General features: G+C 41.1%; 1 protein-coding gene across 1 annotated transcript in view; it reads right to left on the bottom strand.

Moving 5' to 3' along the window:
• Nucleotides 1–643: 643 nt before the first annotated feature.
• Nucleotides 644–22,093, bottom strand: part of Pah (phenylalanine hydroxylase) — a 69,564-nt gene continuing 48,114 nt past the window's right edge. Inside the window, exons 8-13 of the mRNA XM_060377860.1 lie at nt 21,165–21,234; nt 17,286–17,342; nt 6,168–6,263; nt 5,511–5,644; nt 4,527–4,642; nt 644–1,256 (exon numbers count right to left, since the gene is read on the bottom strand). Of these exons, the coding sequence (XP_060233843.1) occupies nt 1,210–1,256; nt 4,527–4,642; nt 5,511–5,644; nt 6,168–6,263; nt 17,286–17,342; nt 21,165–21,234 (520 nt within the window). The 3' untranslated portion in view covers nt 644–1,209. The remainder of the gene's footprint in view (nt 1,257–4,526; nt 4,643–5,510; nt 5,645–6,167; nt 6,264–17,285; nt 17,343–21,164; nt 21,235–22,093) is intronic.

Raw genomic sequence — 22,093 nt, 5'->3', positions numbered from 1 at the left:
GAAACAGGACAGTGTTCCAGTTTGATTGTTGATACTATGGCTGGTCTGAGAAGTATACTTGGAGAAGCACCGTGTAAATCCCCTAAGACTTAAATGTTTAACAGTCAATTGTGAAGCATGTAAGAATTTTAAATCACACCATTAAAGACATGACATCTCACCATTGCATCTCATATGTTACATGTCTTCACGTAAAATTCATAACCAACAAAAACCAAAGCCTGTTGACTCCCCACAACTGACTTCAATTACCACAATGATCTATGCAGCAGGCTGGGCCACTGAGCCTCTCATTTATGGCACAGGATTTTCCAGCTAATGGATTTCTAAAGCAGTAAGAGAAATATTTTACTCAAAGAAGCATTTGAAACTTTACAGTTTTATGACATTAATATTTTCTCCAACATAAGCACAATTCTCACTTTTCTAGTGGATTTGCTATTTTTAAATGGATCCAGCTATTTTCCCAGTATTTAATTAATATCTGGCTTTAGATAATATCTGGTGAATCACAAGTACCTTCAAAAAATATTTCTCAAACATACTTTAAAAACAACACAGAAATGTCAGAAGTTGTGAGATCAGGTGGGCAGGTCTGTATCTCCCAAGAGTATGAAAGGTGTATAATAAACCACGCAGAGTGTTTTATATAATGCTCTAAAACTTTATTCCTTGTAACTATCTTGATAGAGTCTCAAACTGTAGGAGATGTACATAGTCAGGGCAGGAAAGCAGTTCGCAGAGCCATAATGACTGAATATAGAAGTGAAGCTTGGCAGATTAAAATCTGTGCTGAACTGAGCGATTCATCCCTGATGACAACCTTATGTTTTAAACTTAGCCATATATATTATATCAGTGCTATGTGTAAAGTGAAAACAAGTCAATGAAGCCTGAATGATAGAGGCCATAAAATTGATTAGTGTTGATGAGAGGCAAGAAATTACATTTTAACTAAACTGAAGGTATAAGATGTCTAAATCAAACAAAACTCTGAAAGATCTACCACTAGGGGCAGGGGGAGGTTAATATACTTTTACTTCAGAGAATTTTGATTTATTTGGTGCTGCCCCACTTTGTTAGCAAAAGTAATGAAAGCTGACATTTCAAATTAGGGTTTTTGTCTTCAAAGAAAAGAAGCAGTTATTATATCTCCATCAGCAGATTGTTGGTTGGCCTCCCAAACTCTGCCGTGACGCCATTTTCTCTTTATGACTTTATCTTCTGAAGGGCGTTGCAAAGAATTCCAACCTCACCTACAAAGGGGAACAACACAAAGATGAGACACTCATTAATAAATGCAAAGCCCAATAGGATCACTGGGATGTATACTTTAAACCTAATTATGGAGACAACCCTAGTCCAGTTCTAATGTGTGTGGTGAGTGCTAGGGTTGCCTATATAATTTGATTCCTCCTTTTACAAGCTGTTTCCTGGAACTTAAGGGCTTTTTCTAAGCAATGGATTTTCCAAGCAAATGCCTAGGTCTGTAGGCTCTTTATGACATAGCTATCCATTAAAGCTTCAAGACACTAAACTGTTAAGCATAAAAGAGTGGAGTTCATTTAATTCTTCCATGTTGGAATCACCTGAGATTCCAAGTGTCTGAACAAATTTAGTAAATTTAGTTTGAGACCCTAATTCAGGACTACATTTTTTTTCAGCTCTTGTGGTGATTTTAATAGCAATGCCCCCATAGGCTGGAATAATTGGATGTATGGTCATTAGTGAGTAGAGGTACTTGAGAAAGATTAAGAGGTGTGGCCTTGTAGGAGGAAATGTGTCATTTTGGGGTTTCATAAGCCCAAGCCAGGCCCACTGGCTTTTTCTCTTCATGTTGCCTGTAGATCTGGACATAGAACTCTCAGCTACCTCTCCAGCACCATGTCTGCCTGTGTGCCACCATGCTTCCTGGCATACTGATAATGGACCAAGCTTCTGAAACTGAAAGCCAAAGCCAAATAACTGTTTTTCTTTATTAAAGTTTTTGTGGTCATAGTGTCTCTTCACAGCAATAAAAGAATGACTAAGGCAGCTCTCCAAAGGTTCTGATACACACCAAAGTTTACACAAGAAACCCAGCCTAGATTGTTAGACTTTCAGACCCATGTTTATGTAATTGAGTGTTGTAATTGACTTTGGTAATCATAAAAGGCTTTTGAATACCCAACAATGAAAAACTAAATGAAAATTGGATGCATAATGAACCAAGGTGGTTTTGGCAGGGCTTGCCTGTGTCATGTGATGCCAGTGCACTGAAGCCTTGGTTCTGGACACACAAGATGCACACTTTGCCAGCCATCATGCCCCATGACACCCACACACTCTGCCTGAAACAGCTGGGTTTATATATGAGACTATTATAAATTAAGAACTGCAGTGTTTTGATGATACATACAAAATTTTCTGCTCCTATAGAAACATGATTTAATTATAGAAAACTTTTAGTCTTCCTTGCAGTCATTCTCACCCATTCATTTGAAAGCTCTTAAGTATATAATATAAGACACATATACAATATTTATTGGGAAAATCAGTGTAGAAAGAAATTTTATTTTCATAAGGGAATATAAAAGTCTGAGTACAATTACCATTCAAAAGTTTATAGATTTTTAGATCATTTAAGAGTTTTGGAAAACTGCTAATCTTCAGCATAGGGAAAAAAATTATGTTTTAATTTCAGTGTAAATATCCCCAAATCTGAACACTCAAAAACTGGAAATACCTCTGGTCTCAAAAAAATTCAGATAGAGCCCTCTTAAATTGCTTTACTTTACAATCTATCACGTTAGAGCATGAAGACAGAGCTTAGACACTGAGATATTTGCAGGTGAAGAAGAATAATCTTTAGGTCATGCTTGCTACATTGAGCATAACACATGAGTTTTCTTGTCTATAGAGAGTTCCTTAGCAATTTATCATTAACTGAAAAATACTATGTCTTATGAGAGAAAGTAGATTGTCATACCAATTAAATGTATTAATTAAAATAGAGTCTTTAGACGGCTTTTATGATTTACCAAATTCGTAATAGTTCTATTCCAGGAATCGGGTGGTTACTTCTCTTTATTTTTTTGTTTGTTTGAAAAACCAAAGAATAAAACATTGAAATTTGTGAATCTTCTAGTCTTGAGAAAGATAGTTTTTTTCCCAACTATCTACTCATTGTCTTTAGAGATTGAATATTCTCACAATGTATTTACTCTTCCTGATGTGTTACCTTTGCTACCCACTCAAGTGTGAACACACATTTTCTGTGTGAATGTAGCAATGTAGCAAGCATGACCTAAAGGTTCTAGGAACTTAACAAAGAACCTAATATTGAGCTCAGCTCAGGTCCAATTAAGGACACAGAAAGCAAATAAATTTAAAATAATACAATGAGGAATCTAGCAACATGGCTGCCTCAGTAAGGGCTCACTGTCAAAGACCTTCTAGGTCTATGTGATCCGGGTAGAATGCAGGCACACTCAAAGCACATATCTTTAATCCCTAACAATGACAGCAAAGTTAGTTTATAGAAAGAAGCAGCCATGTTTGAAAGTGACAAAGTAATAAGAGCAAGATTTGACAGGATGAGTCAGAGATAGGATATACCCAACTCTCATGAGAACAGGACATAAAGAGATGCTACTTAAGAGCAATGCAAAGAGAGAGAGGTTTTTGCTGAGAGTTTCTTACTGGGAGTTTTACAGAGACATTTTTTCAGAGAGAACAAAGTAGACACAGGTGAAGACTGAATGAGCCAGAGAATGAGAAGAAGCCAGAAAATTAAAACATACTACCAGAATTAGTTTGAGGCCAGGCAGAGCAATTCAGTCAAAAGCCAAGAGAAGCCAGTTTGAATCAGATAGCTTGGAGAGATATTCAGTTTAGGCCAGAAGAGCTGAGTTGAACCAGCCAGCAAGAGTTCAGAGTTAGAAGGCTTGAGAATGGCTCTCGTCTACGGCCATACCACCCTGAACGTGCCCGATCTCGTCTGATCTCAGAAGCTAAGCAGGGTCGGGCCTGGTTAGTACTTGGATGGGAGACTAGTACTTGGATGGGAGAATGGCTCTCATCTCATCTCCTTATCTGAGGAAATAAAAACAACATTTACAGAATCCTTTCACACACACACACATACACACAGAGAGAGAGAGAGACAGAGACAGAGACAGAGACAGAGAGACAGAGAGACACACAGAGAAATCTGTAAATATGTAATGACATAGGAAGACCATACAAGCCAGTCTCCCCGTACAAAAACAGATGTCTACACAACTGGCTTTGGACACCTCACATGGGCATTTGAAACAGAAAGGAAAGCCGCAGCAAAAGCCAGGAGAGAGCGCAGGGAACAGAGGTTGATTCGTGCTGCTAGAGGGTAATTTCAGTGGCTATAGAGAACCAGGTGTGAACAGGGTAATCCAGCAATGTCTCAAGAGTAATAATTGCACTGTCTACTTTCAAGAAAGGGCAAAAGGGCAGCAGCAGTAGATGAGTTTGGGAATGGATAGTGCTTCCAGTGGGTGTGAGCCACTTACTATTGATGGAGTCAGCCAAAATCTTCAGCTGCTGAGTGTTGTCCAGGACCTCAACCCTCTGAGTGTAAGGGTCATAGCGAACTGAGAAGGGCCGTGGGATAGTGGCGGCAAAAGCCCTGAAACCAAAACCAAGAGTCCAGGTGAATGACACCATTTAGAGAGAGGCTACTCTGAAAGAGTTCTGAGTGGCTTTTACTTTGCTGTGAACCCTAAAACTTCCTAGAGCGGAGGTTCAGAAGCTGGGGCTGAGATGTGGAATACAGCTAAATGAAGTCATCTGAGGAAGCTCTGGACAGTTGAATGACACCTTGTAGTGACAGTGAAAGCAGCATAGATTAGGTGTCTGGTATGAAAGGAGGACCACATTAAATTCTAACTGCTCTACTCATTAAAAATACCATTCCTAAGTTACCATTTACAAAAGCCCTAAAAATTAGGTGATGCTGTTACTAACAAGCTGCCTGATTCTGATCCGGGTGCTTTCTTGCCTTCCCTATGCATGACTCCTGATTCTGGAGGAATCCCCCAGGAGGGCCTTTATAAGGGACATCGATCTATATAATTAACAATACACTCCACAGACATCTCAGATACTATTTCTAGGTTAGCCTATGATGGAAGCTACTGTATTGAAAATGACAGTTATCAGGACTGACTGTAAGTCACCGCAGGTTTAGCAAGAGCTGCATCCAAAGTTCCCAATTCAGGCTGTCTGGGTTCCTTCCCTGTCAGTTTGTGTCTGTGATGATCAGGTAGCAGGGTTTTCTGTAGGGGTCATTAGGTCCAACCTCCCAAAAAGTGGAAAGGATGCCTGTGGAGAGCTGAGGGGCAGAGACACCATCTGCTGTGCACAGTTGCTGTGGACACTGGGGTCCAGGTAAAAGTCCCGCCTGATCCGGGTGTAGACACTGGGGTCCAGACAGCATTGCCCGCCTGACCCGGAAGAGCCAGAGAGCCAGGGACCCTCTTTGGTGGTTTTCTCACCTCACTTTCTCCTTGGCATCGTTGAAACTCTCCGCCACGTAGTACAGGGGCTGGAACTCTGTGACGGTGTATTCCTGGCAGGCTGTCTTCTCTAGCTCCAGGGGCAGGATCTTTGGCTTGTCTGACAAACAGTACTGCATAGACCAGCGAAAAGTTTTCAGTTAAGTGAGGGCCTTGCTACCTCCTGTATCCCATTTGCAAAGCTTCTCTCATCTCACTGTTTTCCTACTTCAATGCAAATGCAGAAAGCCAAGTTACATAGCCTGGACTAGAGTCACCTCTTCCCAGATCATCTAAAACCTACAGTTAGCTAGAAGGTAACAATTTGCTTCAAACACTTTCTAACAGGGAGTACAATAGACATTGTGAGAGCCGATATAATTTTTGGCATATGTTTGCATGCTTACAAAGTTGTAGTCTCTAAGTCAGCCTTGGGCTCAGGAGGCCTCTCCTTCACTCAGCCCTGCAGAATTGCACTTGAACTTCTCTCTCTAACAACAGATTTGGGATCAAATTATAGCTGCTAAGGTACCAATTGCCTGAGGAAGTGCACCTCCAATTTTCTACTAATAGCACTTGAGAAAGCCAGGAGGATGAGAGTTATCCTCCAAACCCCTGCTTTTAATTCTTCATGCTTGGTTTTTGTGAGACTCGTACCTGTAACTCTCCAAAGGATGACAGGAGCCCAGCGCCATATGCCTTTATAGAATCCCCTTCCTTGCAGAGCCCAAACTCCACAGTAAACCAATAAATCTGGAGTGGAAAGCAAGCAGAAGACACATGGCAAGGATGAGCAAGGTATCAGATACCCAAAGAGCCAGGACAGATCTGGTAGGTAGGCGTCTGTGCAGATATGTCCTTTGAACCACTGTGACCTAGGATCACTTCCGTGTTCTGTCTTGTTCTATCCAGTTGCTTGTTGAATCAGTGATGGAGGAATCGTGGCGTGATAAGACATATAAGAGTGTACTAGGATCTCGCAGAAACATCCCCAGTAAGTTCCTCTCTCTGTAACAAGAATGCCTCTATGCCTTCTGCTTTTCTCTCTGTGGCACAAACTAGAACGGTAGATTCCTAAGATGCTCTTAGATTATTAGGGTTCAGCTAGTAGTTTTATCAGGCAAAGAATGGGTTATTTAAGGATAGTAAGAGAGTCAATGAAGACCACACTCCATCTGTTATGAAAAAAAAACATGGGGGGTGGGTTGCGGCTGAAGTCAACCTCTACATGTGCCAAATAATCACACCCTATTCTTCCAGTGCCTCCTTTTCAAACATATCTTTGATATCTGGCCTGGGTAGCACTTTTGGAGTTCTGGCACTAATAGAAGACCAGGGTTCCATGGCAAGCTAGAGATGGTCACCATCTTGAAGAATTAGCGATGCATTAACAATTAGGTCTCCTCATTAGACTAAGAAACATTAAATGCAAGGAGGTCCTCAGAGCCCAGTCAATGTGACTTCATCATATCCAACAAATCTTCAGCCCAGGAAGTTAAGGCAACATGCTTATAGTGGTGCACAGAACTAAAGGCACAGAAAAGCCATGTCCATACAGTGGGTCTTTTTTCTCATCAGCAGGGGACCCAGAGAGGCATTCTGAATTCTAAGAGTTTGCTTCCTATAAATAATAAATTCTAGCCACTTTCTCAAACACCTTTGAAAGCTGGTTCTCTAAGATACCTAAAATGTAAAATCTCATGTTCACAGAAATTAAATTCTTTACACACTCATGAAATCCTTTCGGGATGGGCAACTAACTTTTATGCCCATTTATAGAACAACCAAAAATCAATTACCCTGAATCTCAGAGCGATGGTCAGTGAACAAAACCTAGAAGTTTCTAGCCTTTCTGAGGAAGTGAACATATAAACTTCTAACTGGACATATCTCAATGTTAGTCTTGCATTCACTGTAGTTTTTAATTTAATATCAAGTTTGGGGTTTTGATTTTTCCAGGCTGGGAATATGATAAAAAACATGGTTTTAAACCTGGAGAGGTATATACTGAAACCAGAAAAATGTAAGGAAGGAAGCTGCCAGTGGTACATATCTGGTGTTTCCAGAGCTTCCATATGTGCATGGCCTCTGGCTTTCTTGTGAGAGAGAATGTTTGGCAAGAGTGCAAAGCCCAGTCCCATATTCACTGTCTGTCTGAGAGCCTTGCGAAGGCTGGTTCTAGTGCAGAGGCAGAGAGCTCTCTGAGCAGAGCTATAAATCCAGCCAGTTTCTGACACACTTGGGGCCAAAGTATTTCAGGACCTTTACTGTAGCTGTTTGGTGTTTCCAAGAAGATTCTATTAACAAGTGTGTGGGAATATCCTCATGCAACTAACAAAACAACAACAACAACAAAAAACTCATATCAGAAGACGGAAAGATCTCCCGTGCTCATGGATTGGCAGGATTAACATAGTGAAAATGGCCATCCTGCCAAAAGCAATCTGCAGATTCAATGTAATTCCCATCGAAATACCAACAGCATGAAAGAAAAATTCTCAACATCATATGGAGAAACAAAAACCCTAGAATTTCCAAAACGATCCAGTACAACAACAGATCGTCTGGAGGTATCTCCATCCCTGTTCTCAAGCTGTAATACAGAGCAATAGTAAAAAAATCTGTGCGGTTCTGGCATAGAAACAGAAAGGAGGATCAATGGAACCAAATAGAAGACCCAGAAATAAACCCACACACCTATGGATACTGGATTTTTGACAAAGATACCAAAACCATTCAATGAAAAAAATAAGACAGCAGCTTCAACAAATGGTGCTGGATGTCTACATGCAGAAAAATGAAAATAGATTCATATTTATCACCCTGCACAAAATTAAAGTCCAAGTGGATCAAAGACATCAACATAAAACCAGATACATTAAATCAGTTAGAAGAAAAATTGGGGAAGAGCCTAGAAGTCATTGGCATAGGAGACAACTTCCTGAACAGAACATACCAACAGTACAGGCTCTAAGAGCAACAATCAATAAATGGGACCTCGATTGGCGGGGCAAGATGGTGGCACCGGGAGGACTCTCATTCTGACCAGCAGCACAGCAGGATCGGCACAGTGACCAGCAATCAGAACTCTAGGCCATAAAACACAGGCGATTGTGTTTCCCAGGTGAGAGGATACCCCACGGTGGGGGATTCAATCAGCTTTTAACTCACCCGGCTAAACCACAGAAGAGATCATGGTTCCGCCAGACACTTGGTCACCAGCCCCAGCCCAGTGCCACACACCAGTGTGTTCTGGTTACTTTCCCAGACTGAACCATGCGCACCACACTATCAGAGACGGGAATTTTCAATCGAGAGATAACCCCACGGTGCAGGAAATGATTGGGACCGACCTTGGGTCACCCAGATATCCCTTGGAAAAGACTCGGGTTCCCTGGGCACCCCATGAGCCAGCCTGGAGCCAGCCCAGAGCCAGAGCCAGGGACCCAGGCTCTGGCACAGAGCCCTGCCTGCTCGCCTGATTCCCTGCCTCAGCTAGAACTGTGGGCCCCAGAGCATCAGAGACTGAGTCTCACTGTCGGTGCAAACCCACAGGGAGGGAAATGGCTGGTCTGATCTCAGAGCACTCAGCCGACACCCCCATCCCGAAAAGGTCTCAGGAAAATTACCCAGTTTAAGCAGACGCCCAGGCTCCCAAAGGCCAGAAAGGCAGACACAGGTAGTTTCTGTATGCCAGCTAGCTGTCGGAGACTGAGCAGTACACCCCAGGGCAAAAAAGAGACTGGGAATCCTTGTCTCCAGAGAATCCACAGAGAAGGAAGGAAACTGTACAGACTTAAATCACCCAGTCCTTCCCTGGAAAAAGTCTCACAGACCAGCAGGGCCCAGCTGCCATCACTGAGCTGTGATCCAGACACAGGCACAAACAGTTGCTGCGCGCCAGATGCCCAACTGTGTCACAGCAGCTGATCATTAAATTTACAGCAAGAAACCCAGAAACAGGGCAGCTGTCTTAGGACGTCCCTGGATGAGAGGAGAACCCTCTCAAATAACAAAGAGCACAGTTACCACTCAGGTCTCTATCCCTGAGGTGAGCAGCAGCAACTCATGAAAAAACGCCAGCCATCCAGGGGCTATACCCAAAAAGCAGAGAAGACTTCCTTCAAGAAAAAACAGCTTGCTGCCAAGGGGATTCTCTCCACCACAGGATCCCCAGGAACCACTAGAAACTAACCCCAAACACCTAAGATAGTCCAATGGGTAGAGGCCAGCGTAAAAGCTCAAGCAACAAAAGACAGAGCAATATGGCATTTCCAGAACCCAGTTACCCAGGGACAAGTAGCCCTGGACACCTCAGCATAACTAAAATCCAAGAAGATGACCTAACAACTATGCTCATGAAGATGATAACAGAAGAAACAAATAAGATACGTAAAGACATAGAGGAAGATAAACTCAAACAGAATATTGCCATCCGTAAAGAAATAGAGGAAGTGCAGCCAAACAGTTTGTGGCCTTTAGAAAGGAAATGCTTAAAGCACTGAATGAAATAAAAGAAACAGAGGTTGGTTCAAACAAACAGCTGAAAGAAGTGATGGAAAAACAGGAAAATACAGTCAGGCAGGTGAAGGAAATCAACAAAATGGCTCAAGATCTGAAGGTAGAATTGGAAAAATTAAAGAAAACACAAATAGAGGAAATTGCAGAGGGAAAGAACTTAGGGAAAAAAACAGGAACTACAGAGGTTAGCATAACCAATAGACTACAAGAGATGGAAGAAAGAATCTCAGGTGTGGAAGATCCAATGGAAGAAATCAATGTATCTGTCAAAGAAAACGTTAAATCCAAAAAATTCTTGACACAGAACATCCAAGAAATCCAAGACAATATGAAAAGACAAAACCTAAGAATAATAGGTATAGAGGAAAAAGAAGACTCCCTTCTCCAAGGCCCAGAAAATATTTTCAACAAAATCATTGAAGAAAATTTCCCCAACTTAAAGGAGAGGCCAATAAGAATACAAGAGACTTACAGAACACCCAAAAAATTTGACCAGAAAAGAAAATCCTCCCACCACATAATAATCAAAACAGTAAGTATACAGAACAAAGAAAAAATACTAAAAGCTGCAAGGGGAAAATGCCAAGTAACGTATAATGGCAAACCCATTAGAATCACACCTGACTTTTCAACAGAGACTATGAAAGCCAGAAGGGCCTGGACAGATATCATGCAGACCCTAAGAGAACACAGATGTCAGCCCAGGCTACTATACCCTGCAAAACTCTCAGTCCTCATAGATGGAGAAAACAAGATATTCAATGACAAAAACAAATTTCAACAATACCTACACACAAATCCAGCATTACAGAAGACACTGGAAGGGAAAATACAACCCAAGAAAATTAGCTTCTTTCAAGAAAACACAGGAAATAATTAAAGCTACTACTACAGTAAAACAAAAAGCAACCAAGCATATAACCTTATGACCACAGCCAACGTCAAAATCAAAGGATCTAACAGCCACTGGTCATTAATGTCTCTCAACATCAATGGACTCAACTCTCCAGTAAAAAGACACACATTAACAGAATGGATACATAAACAAAACCCAGCAATCTGTTGCATACAAGAAACACACCTAAGGCACAAAGATAGACATTACCTGAGGGTAAAGGGTTGGAGGATGACTTTCCAAGCAAATGGACCCAAGAAGCAAGCAGGAGTAGCCATTCTAATATCTGACAAAATAGACTTTCAACCAAAATTGATAAAAAGAGATGGGGAAGGACACTCCATACTCATCAAGGGAAAATTCCACCAGGAAGATATTACAATCCTGAACATCTATGCCCCAAATACCAGAGCACCCACATTTGTTAAAGAAACATTGATAAAATTTAAACAACATATAGATCCCCACACGTTAATAGTGGGAGACTTCAACACCCCACTCTCAACAAAGGACAGGTCAACAAAACAGAAATTAAACAAAGAAACAATGTCTCTAACAGAGGTCATGAATCAAATGGACCTAACAGACATTTACAGAACTTTACACCCAAACACAAAAGAATTTACCTTCTTCTCAGCACCTCATGGAACCTTCTCCAAAATAGACCATATAGTTGGTCACAAAGCAAGCCTCAACAAATACAAAAAGATTGAAATCCCTTGTATCTTGTCTGATCACCATGGAATAAAGCTGGACCTCAACAACAACAGATATAGCAAAAAGCCTACACACACATGGAAACTGAACAACTTGTTACTAAATGACAGCTGGGTCAGGGAAGAAATAAAGAAAGAAATTAAAGTCTTCCTAGAACTCAATGAAAATGAAGACACAACATACCCAAACTTGTGGGACACAATGAAAGCAGTGCTAAGAGGAAAGTTCATAACACTAAGTGCCTTCAAGAAAAATTCGAGACAGCTCATTCAAGCAACTTAATGGCTCACTTAAAAACCCTAGAAAAAGAAGAAGCAGACACACCAAAAAGGAGTAGACGGCTGGAAATAATCAAACTCAGGGCTGAAATCAATCAATTAGAAACAAATAAAACAATTCAAAGAATCAATGAAACCAAGAGCTGGTTCTTTGAGAAAATCAACAAGATCGACAAACCCTTAGCCAAGCTAACTAAAAGGCAGAGAGACACCACCCAAATCAACAAAATCAGAAATGAAAACGGGGATGTAACTACAGATACTGAGGAAATCCAAACAATCATTAGGACGTACTTCAAAAGTCTATATGGCACAAAATTTGAAAATCTAAATGAAATGGACAATTTTCTTGATCGATTTGACTTACCAAAGCTGAATCAGGACCAGGTAAATCAACTAAATAGTCCTATATCCCCCAAAGAAATAGAAGCGGTCATCAAAAGTCTTCCATCCAAAAAAAATCCCAGGACCAGATGGCTTCAGTGAAGAATTCTACCAGACCTTCAAAGAAGAGCTAACTCAAATTCTCTTCAAACTATTCCACAAAATAGAAACAGAAGGAACACTACCAAACTCATTCTATGAAGCCACAGTCACCTTGGTACCTAAACCTCACAAAGACTCAACTAAGAAAGAGAATTTCAGGTCAATCGCCGTTATGAACATTGATGCAAAAATACTTAACAAAATACTTGCAAACTGAATACAAGAACACATCAGATATCCACTATGACCAAGTAGGCTTCATCCCAGGTATGCAGGGGTGGTTCAATATATGGAAATCCCTCAATGTGATCCACCATATTAACAAACTGAAAGAAAAAAAAACACATGTTAATCTCCCTAGATGCTGAAAAAGCATTTGACAAAATCCAACATCCATTCATGTGTAAAATATTGGAGAGATCAGGGATAAAAGGCACATATATAAACATAGTAAAGGCAATATACAGCAAGCATATAGCCAACATCAAACTGAATGGAGAGAAACTTAAAGCAATCCCACTGAAATCAGGGACAAGACAAGGCTGCCCACTCTCTCCATATCTCTTCAACATAGTGCTGGAAGTCCTTGCTAGAGCAATAAGACAGTTGAAGGAGATCAAGGGGATACAGATAGGAAAGGAAGAAGTCAAATTATCACTATTTGTAGATGATATGATAGCATACATGAGTGACCCCAAAAACTCTACCAGGGAACTCCTAAGCTGATAAACACCTTCAGCAAAATGGCCGGATACATAATTAACTCAAAAAAATCAGTAGCCCTCCTGTATACAAAAGACAAAAGGGCTGAGAAAGAAATTAGGGAAACAACACCCTTCACAATAGCCAAAAAATGACATAAAGTACCTTAGTGTAACCCTAACCAAGCAAGTCAAAGATTTGTATGAAAAAAATTTCAAGTCTCTGAAGAAAGAAGTAGTAGAAGATATGAGAAGATGGAAAGATCTCCCATGCTCATGGCTTGGCAGGATTAACATAGTAAAAATGGCAATCATACCAAAGCAATCTACAGATTTAATGCAATTCCCATCAAATTGCCAACACAATTCTTTACAGATCTGGAAAGAAAAATTCTCAACTTCATATGGAATAACAAGAAACCCAGAATTGCTAAAACAATCCTCTACAATAAAAGATCTTCTGGAGGTATCTCCATCCCTGATCTCAAGCTGTACTATAGAGCAACAGTAATAAAAACTGCATGGTACTGGCATAGAAACAGAATGGTGGATCAATGGAACTGAACAGAGGACCCAGAAATAAACCCACACACTTATGGACACCTGATTTTTGACAAAGATGCCAAAACCATACAATGGAAAAAAGATAGCATCTTCAACAAATGGTGCTGGTCCAACTGGATGTCTACATGTAGAAAAATGCAAATAGATCCATACTTATCACCCTGCACAAAACTAAAGTCCAAATGGATCAAAGACCTCAACATAAAACCACACACATTAAATGGACTAAAAAAAAAAAAAAGTGGGGAATAACCTAGAACTCATTGGCATAGGAGACAACTTCCTCAACAGAGTACCAACAGCACAGGCTCTAAGAGCAACAATCAATAAATGGGACCTCATGAAACTGAAAAGCTTCTGTAAAGCAAAGGACACCGTCATTAAAACAAAGTGACTGCCTACAGATTGGGAAAGAATCTTCACCAACCCTTTATCTGACAGAGGACTAATATCCAGTATATATAAAGAACTAAAGAAGCTGAAAAGCAGCAAACCAAGTAATCCACTTAAAAAATGGGGAACACACCTAAACAGAGAACTCTCTGTAGAGGAATATAGAATGGCAGAGAAGCATTTAAAGAAATGCTCAACCTCATTAGCCATCTGGGAAATGCAAATCAAAACAACCCTGAGATTTCACCTTACACCCATCACAATGACCAAGATCAAAACCTCAAGTGACAACACATGCTGGAGAGGTTGTGGAGCAAGGGGAACCTTCTCCACTGCTGGTGGGAATGTAAACTTGTACAATCACTCTGGAAATCAATCTGGCACTTTCTCAGACAACTAAGAATAGCGCTTCCTCAAGATCCAGCCATACCACTCCTAGGCATATATCCAAAAGAGGCTCAAGTACACAATAAGGACATTTGCTCAACCATGTTTGTAGCAGCTTTATTTGTAATAGCCAGAAGCTGGAAACAGCCCAGATGCCCATCAACTGAAGAATGGATGCAGAAATTGTGGTACATGTATACAATGGAGTATTACTCAGCAATGAAAAATAAGGAAATCATGAAATTTGCAAGTAAATGGTAGGACCTGGAAAGGATCATCCTGAGTGAATTGTCCCAGAAGCAAAAAGACACACATGGTATATACTCACTCATATAAACATACAACATAGGATAAACCCACTAAAATCGGTACATCTAAACAAACTAAGCAAAACAGAGGACCCTAACTAAAATGCAAAGAGGATGGACATCAGAAGAGGAAGAAAACAGGAAACAACCTAGGAACCTGCTACAGAGGGCCTCTGAAAGCCAGAAGAAGAAAACAGGAAACAACCTCGGAACCTGCCACAGAGGGCCTCTGAAAGCCTCTGCCCTGCAGACTATCAAAGCAGTTGCTGAGGGTGATGGCCAACTGTCAGGCAGAATGAATGGAATTTTATGTAAGAAGTGGGAAATAGCAAGAGCTGGAGAGGACAGGAACTCCACAAGGAGAGCAACAGAACAAGGAAATTTGAGCACAGGCAACTACCCAGAGACTCATACTCCAACCAAGGACTATTCATGGAGATAACCTAGAACCCCTGCACAGATGCAGCCCAGGGCAGTTCAGTGTCCAAGTGGGTTACATAGTAATGGGAAGAGGGACTGCCTCTGACATAATCTGATTGGCCTGCTCTTTGATCACCTCCCCCTGAGGTGGGAGCAGCCTTACCAGGCCACAGAAGATGACAATGCAGCCACTTCTGATGAGAACTGATAGACTAAGATCAGAAAGAAGGAGAGGGGGACCTCCCCTATCAATGGACTTGGGGAGGGGCATGCATGCAGAAAAGGGAGGGTGGGTTCAGGAGGGGAGGAGGGAGGGGCTTATGGGGGGATACAAAATGAATAAAGTGTAACTAATAAAAGTTAAATAAAAAATTTTTATAAAAGAAAAAAAATAAATGGGACCTCATGAAACTGAAAAGCTTCTGTAAAGCAAAGGACACTGTTTTCAGAACAAAACAACTGCCTAAAGACCGGGAAAGGATCTTCACCAACCCTATATCTGACAGAGGGCTGGTTTCCAGAATATAAAAAGAAATAAAGAAGTTAAAAAGCAATAAATCAAGCAATCCAATTAAAAACTGGGGTATGGAGCTAAACAGAGATGTCTCTGTAGAGGAATATAGAATGGCAGAGAAACATTTAAGGAGATGCTCAACGTCCTTAGCCATCAGAGAGATGGAAATCAAAATGACCTTGAGATTTCACCTTACGCCCATCAGAATGGCTAAGATCAAAAACTGAAGTGACAACACATGCTGGAGAGGTTGTAGAGAAAGGGGAACCCTCCTCTATTGCTAGTGGGAATGCAAACTTGTACAACGACTTTGGAAATCAATCTGGCACTTTCTCAGACAATTAGGAATAGCCCTTCTTCAAGATCCAGCTATACCACTCCGAGGCATATATCCAAAAGATGCTCAAGTATACAACAAGGACATTTGCTCAACTATGTTTATAGCAGCTTTATTCCTAATGGCCAGAACCTGGAAACAACCCAGATGTCCATCAGTGGAAGAATGGATACAGAAATTGTGGTACTTTTACACAATGGAATACTACTCAGCAATTAAAAACAAGGAAATCATGAAATTTGCAGGCAAATGGTGGGATCTAGAAAAGAGCATCCTGAATGAGGTATCCCAGAAGCAGAAAGACACACAAAGGTATATACTCACTTATAAGTGGATACTAGACCTATAAGATAGGATAAACATACTAAAATCTGTACACATAAAGAAGATAAACAAGAGAGAGGACCTGGGGTAAGATGATCAATCCTCACTTAGAAAGACAAATGGGATGGACATCGGAAGTAGGAAAAAACAAGTAATAGGACAGAAGCCTACCGCAGAGGGCCCCTGAAAGACTCTACCTAGCAGTGTATCAAAGCAGATGCTGAGACTCATAACAAAACCTTTAACAGAGTACAGGGAATCATATGGAAGAAAGAGTTAGTATGACCTGGAGAGGACAGAAGTTCCACAAGGACCAAATATATCTGGGCACAGGGGTCTTCTATGAGACTATATCTCCAACCAAGGACCATGTATGGATATAACCTAGGAGCCCTGCTAGGATGTAGCCTATAGTAGCTCATTATCCAAGGTGGTACCCTAGTAAGGGGAACAGGGACTATTTCTGACATGAACTCAATGGCTGGCTCTTTGACCTTCCTCCTCCCCCCGCCCAATCCCAAGGGAGAAGCAGCCTTGCTAGACCACAGAGGAGGACATTGCAGCCAGTCCTGAAGAAACCTGATAAGTTAGGGTCACATGTAAGGGGAGGAGCACCTTCCCTATCAGTGGACTTCGAAAGGGGCAGGGGGAGATGAGGGAAGGAGGGTGGGATTGGGAGGGAATGAGGGAGCGGATTACAGCTGGGATACAAAGTTAATAAATTGTAACTAATATTAAAAAAAATAAAAATTTAATTTAAAAAATCTCAACCTGTTAAAAATCAAAATATGACATTTCATTCATGTGAACGTAACGTGCATTACTTTTCAAATGGCCCAGCTGCTGGGTTGAGAATAAATCTTGAGAGATCTGAAGGCCACAGCCAGCCCATAGCATTCTCAAAGTTCCCCCATGGACACAGAGACTTACCGTGGCCAGTTTCTCAATGTACTCATCAGGTGCTCCCAGCGAAGCGAGCCCGATTTCCTATGTGCAGAAAATGAGAGTCAATGGTACATATACAAAATTTACCCTCAGTGCTAACCTCCAATCGTGGGCAGATAATGTGCAACTAGTACCTCTGAAGGACCCAGATGGACTCTAAATTTTCTTAGATGTCCTGGCCATTCTGCATGGCACAGAGGCACAGACCTCAGGAGCGGAGAAAAATGTGCCACCAGTACTTGGTTCCTTTGCATTCACTTTACAGAAAGGAATAAGAAGGTGGCCTCTGCACAGTCACACAGTTACCATCTAACACATCATCTGTTGACAGCAGCCCAGTAGTTCCCCCACACACAGCATGAGACAGACAATCTGGGATATGGGATGAATCTTAATTGGGTACCTTAAAAATACCACAGAAAAACTACAGGGATGTGATTAACCACTCCAGCCATACCCACAGCTGGAGAATGTGACCTGCCATTCACCACTAATTATAGCCTTGAGTACAGAATTCCTCTAACGGTCTCTTTGTCTCTTCAGTAGTTCTTCCTCTTTCTTTCTGTTTGTGCCTTTCCAAATGTATACATTCATCCACTCCAAAAGTGTGCGTTAAATGCTTCCTACGTGTCAGGACATACATAATAATGGCAAATACCCTTGACCTTATGTTTACAGTAAAAATGTGCAATTGTTAATGTGTATATAGGTATGTAAAAGGTTAGCATGGTCTTGGGGTAGGGAAAAATGAGGAGGAGACAAAGAGAAGTGAGAGATGCAAGTAAACTTGGAAGGCTGTATTATTAATTTGGGTTCCGGGAAAGCAACATCAAAGAGTTGGGATTTGGGGAAATACTTGAATGTTATTGGTTCTGCTGACAACAGAAGGAGGGATAACGCAAAGCAAACACAAGCATACTCTAGTGAGGACACTCTCTAAGCAAGGGAAATGTAGGCTACTTTAAGGAGCAAAGAGGGACAGACATGGCTAGAGCATAGTGACAGTACTGATAGGTAACACTGAAGATCCTAAATTTGATCATGTAGACCTTTTAAAAAGACACTTTAAGACTTGGGTTTTTCTTTTTACTGAAATGAAAAGTCCCTTCTGGTATTTTAAAATTACTTTTATTGGTGTTCTTCTTTGGTAATGTCATACATGTATATAAATTTTTCTGGAATGGACACAATCTAATGTATGTCGTCAAAGACTGTTCCAGCTACTCTGTGAGAACAGACAAGATCAAGGGCAGGATGCCAGCAAGGAGCTACAAAAAGCAAGTGGTGAGTGATAGTGGCCGAGAATACAGTAGTGTTAGTGTATATGATGAGAAGCAATCGGTTTCTATCTAGTTTTTAGACTAAAACAAATAGATTTTTCAGAAATGCTTGGTTGTTTCAAAGAAAGATGTCAATAACAACCCCCAAAGGTGTTTTTTGTTTGAGTGAATCAAAGAACAAAGTTGCCATGGACTCACACAAGGAAACTAATAAGTAGAGAAGTTGTAAAGAAGATTCAAAACTCAGCTTTGGAAGGAATATAAAGATGCCTAATCAACATCAAAGTGGAGATTCTGAGCTGATGGTTCATATTTAAGCCTGAATTCAGCATTGAAGATAAGACATGAATGATCATTATTATATTAGAGCTAGTATTCAAGGTCATGAAGTTGGCTAAAATGACCAGAAGAATGTGTGTGGACAGAGAGTAGGGCTAAGGATTTTGTCTACCTTGAAGCAAGAGGCTACATTCATGTTCTGTGTCACTGTACCCTTCTTTGGGCCCCATCTGGAGACCGGCCTACATTGTCCTTATAAAACGTACTGTCTGACTTAAGGTAAACTGAATTCAGGTAGCCACTGGCCTGCCTCTACTACCCATCTCTCCTCCATCTCTTCTCTACCCACCTTCCTAGATATACCAGTTCTGCATTTAACAGAGTCCCTTGATAAACTGACATCAAATCTCTACCTTTTTCTCTTGTCATCATTTTTTAAGATAGGGTCTCATGTATCCCAGGTTTGCCGCAAACTGACTATATAGGCAAGAAGGAGTTCCAGCCTCTGTCTCCTAAGTGCTGAAGTAACAGGTGTATGCCACAACACCTGATGTCTTGTCATCTTTGAAATCCAAGAGCTTGGCTAAAACAAGAGCCCCCAATATTCCTCTGCACCCCACCACCACCCAATTCTGCCCTATAGCAGTAGGAAATTTCTGCCTTAACTCAAAAGAAAATGTTCTTATAGAACATTTCTTTGCCTTGGAACAATCCATGTCAAAGTTGAGAGTATGCTAAGCAGAGATCCTACAATGTCTGTTGACATTAATTGTCCACTCCCTTCCAGGCTTATCCAAAATGCAAATGACTTAAGGAAGACTGCCAACTGCCCTACAGCTAAACAGAATATCTCTGGTGTTAAAAATTCAAGGTTCCTATTCTCCAAGGAGAAAGCTTCTAATTCTCCTGTCACAGTAACAAGTCCATGTTTTCAAACTGTCTTGAGCAATCAACACCATCTTGGCAGCTGTAACTACACTACTGGCAATAACACTTCTACAGTTAAAGTTCAACCAGACACTCCCATGTCTACAGGCCAATGGTCTCTGGGCTCCGGATTTCCCAAAACCTCACATGGAAGTAACAGGTGTTCTTTGTTTGGAGAGCCTACATCTTCTAGGCAGTCAAGGAATAGGTTGAACTTTTTATTTGGTTTGTTTCAAATAGCAAGTGGCAGCTTCATCAGTCCACAGTGGAAATAACTTCTTTCAGTTAATGGGAAATGCTTGTAAATTTTGCACACAATGTCATTTCTCTGAAATTTCTACTTGGAGCAGTATTTACTCATGAGTCACCTTTGGGTCCTCATTCTTCCTAGTGAGGAAGAAGACTAATATGGAAGGCATGTCACTTATCCAAACTGTGGAAACCAAGGCACATGACAGCCTAATAACTCGCCCTAGTCCACACAGCTACAGGCCATCAATGCTCTGGCTTGGGCCTATCAGTACCTGAGAACCATGATTCAGTCTTCCTTGAATCCAATTACCCAACTATGTTTTAAAATATTTCTATAGCCTTTCACTTATTCAAATGCCTATGTGTCTATGTGTGAGTATGTTCACATGAGTGGAGATGCCTGCAGAGATCACAGTCATCAAACCCTTGGAGCTCAAGTTACAGGTGGTTATCTGTTGCCTGGTGTAAGTGCTTAGACAAAAACTGTGGTCCTCTGCAGGAAAAAAAAATACTCCTCTAACTGCTGAGCCATCTCCCTAGACCCAGCCCCTGCCCTCCACCCCACACAACCCCATTTTGACTTCTTCTCAGGGATGAGAAAGAATTGGCATAATTTTTAGCTCATCCGGAAACAGTTTTGAACTTTCTCATACTGTAAAAGATGAATCAAGGCTATGGTGCTGTTTTGACAGTGGCACGAGACATTTGGTTCTTTTTTTTGTATTTCTTTTTGTGGTTTCTTTCTTTCTTTAGTCAATTATACATAAGATCATTGACATTGGATTCATGGCAAATGTCATCTTATCTAGTTCAAATAACAAGATGGAAAATGCCAACATCTCTAAAAAGAGTACTGGATGGAAAGTACCAGGTGATGTCTGCATAGGTATCAGAGATGCATTCATCAGTGAAAAGGCTCTCACCAACCCCAGGCTGCCATTGTTAGAATGAGTGTTTAAGTCATCCCAAGGAACCACACATGCTTCTCTTTGCTGGTCTTCTTGGGTAAGGTCATTTAACTGCATCTTGCTTCCACTCTTACAGAGCGTGTGACAGTCTCTTTATGAGGGATTAACTCATTCCAGCAATGAAGTCACATCCTGATGACCAAGTCTTTTTTCCTTACCTGAGAAAACTGGGCAAAGCTGCGATCTGAAAACAAGGGCACATGTCCCAAGAGTTCATGGCAGATGTCACTGAAACATAGAAAATACAGCATTTAGAGGAGGGGCAGGTTCAGCCAAGATAGACTCAATGATTTTTATATGAAGAGTGGGGAAGAAATAACTCACTGAGGCCTGGGATTTCACTGTCAAGAATAAGTCCTATGCAGAGGAAGGAATGTCTTGAAATAAAGTATGAAAACAAAAGAAAAATTGGAGAAAAAAAAAGAAGAGACAGAGCCCTTAAGAGTTCTGGGAGGCAGGAGGGGTTGAGGTGCTGAGCTCAGGAGCCAGAATTCCCATGGACCTCTTCTCAGACACCTTAATGAGTTGTGGGTCACAGAATGCTCCCATCCCAGGTCTCCTTGTTCCTGGAGAGGGATAATGTGCCCAGTTTTTCCAATAAGAACTTTAAAAAAATGTGTTGTTCTTCTCTTAGACCAGAGTGGGTTAGCAGCCAAAAGAGAAAGACTACATTTATCTAAAACAGTGCCAGGTCCATAGCAACAGATTCTTTTAATTAGTAGCCATGAATGCCATGAAGAGGAGAATTAACAGGTGGCATCATACTGCTATCTTTGGATCAATTTCTATGTGGCTAATGGCTAAACACCCAGACAGAAAGCACAGTGGCCACCCATTCTCTCCTTCTAGCCAATAATCTCAGCAAAGACCTGGAATCATCTAGATGCTCATTTAGGAGATGCTGAGATCACTTGGCTACTCTTGTTCCTGTCCTATTTGGAACTTCAGAGGTCTGACTTTGGAGGTTGAAGGAGCCTCTATTCCTGATGCCCAAAGAGGTCCAAATCCTTGGTTCATGGGATGTTGGAATGTGCATCCAAATTTCGTGTATCTGGACAGAGACCATCCACAGGGTGAGTTTCTCTTA

The sequence above is a fragment of the Meriones unguiculatus genome, chromosome 2 (genome assembly GCF_030254825.1).
Source record: "Meriones unguiculatus strain TT.TT164.6M chromosome 2, Bangor_MerUng_6.1, whole genome shotgun sequence".
NCBI classification, from domain to species: domain Eukaryota; kingdom Metazoa; phylum Chordata; class Mammalia; order Rodentia; family Muridae; genus Meriones; species Meriones unguiculatus.
The sequence above is the reverse complement of the archived record's forward strand: the minus strand, read 5'-3'. Positions and strand labels throughout refer to the sequence as shown.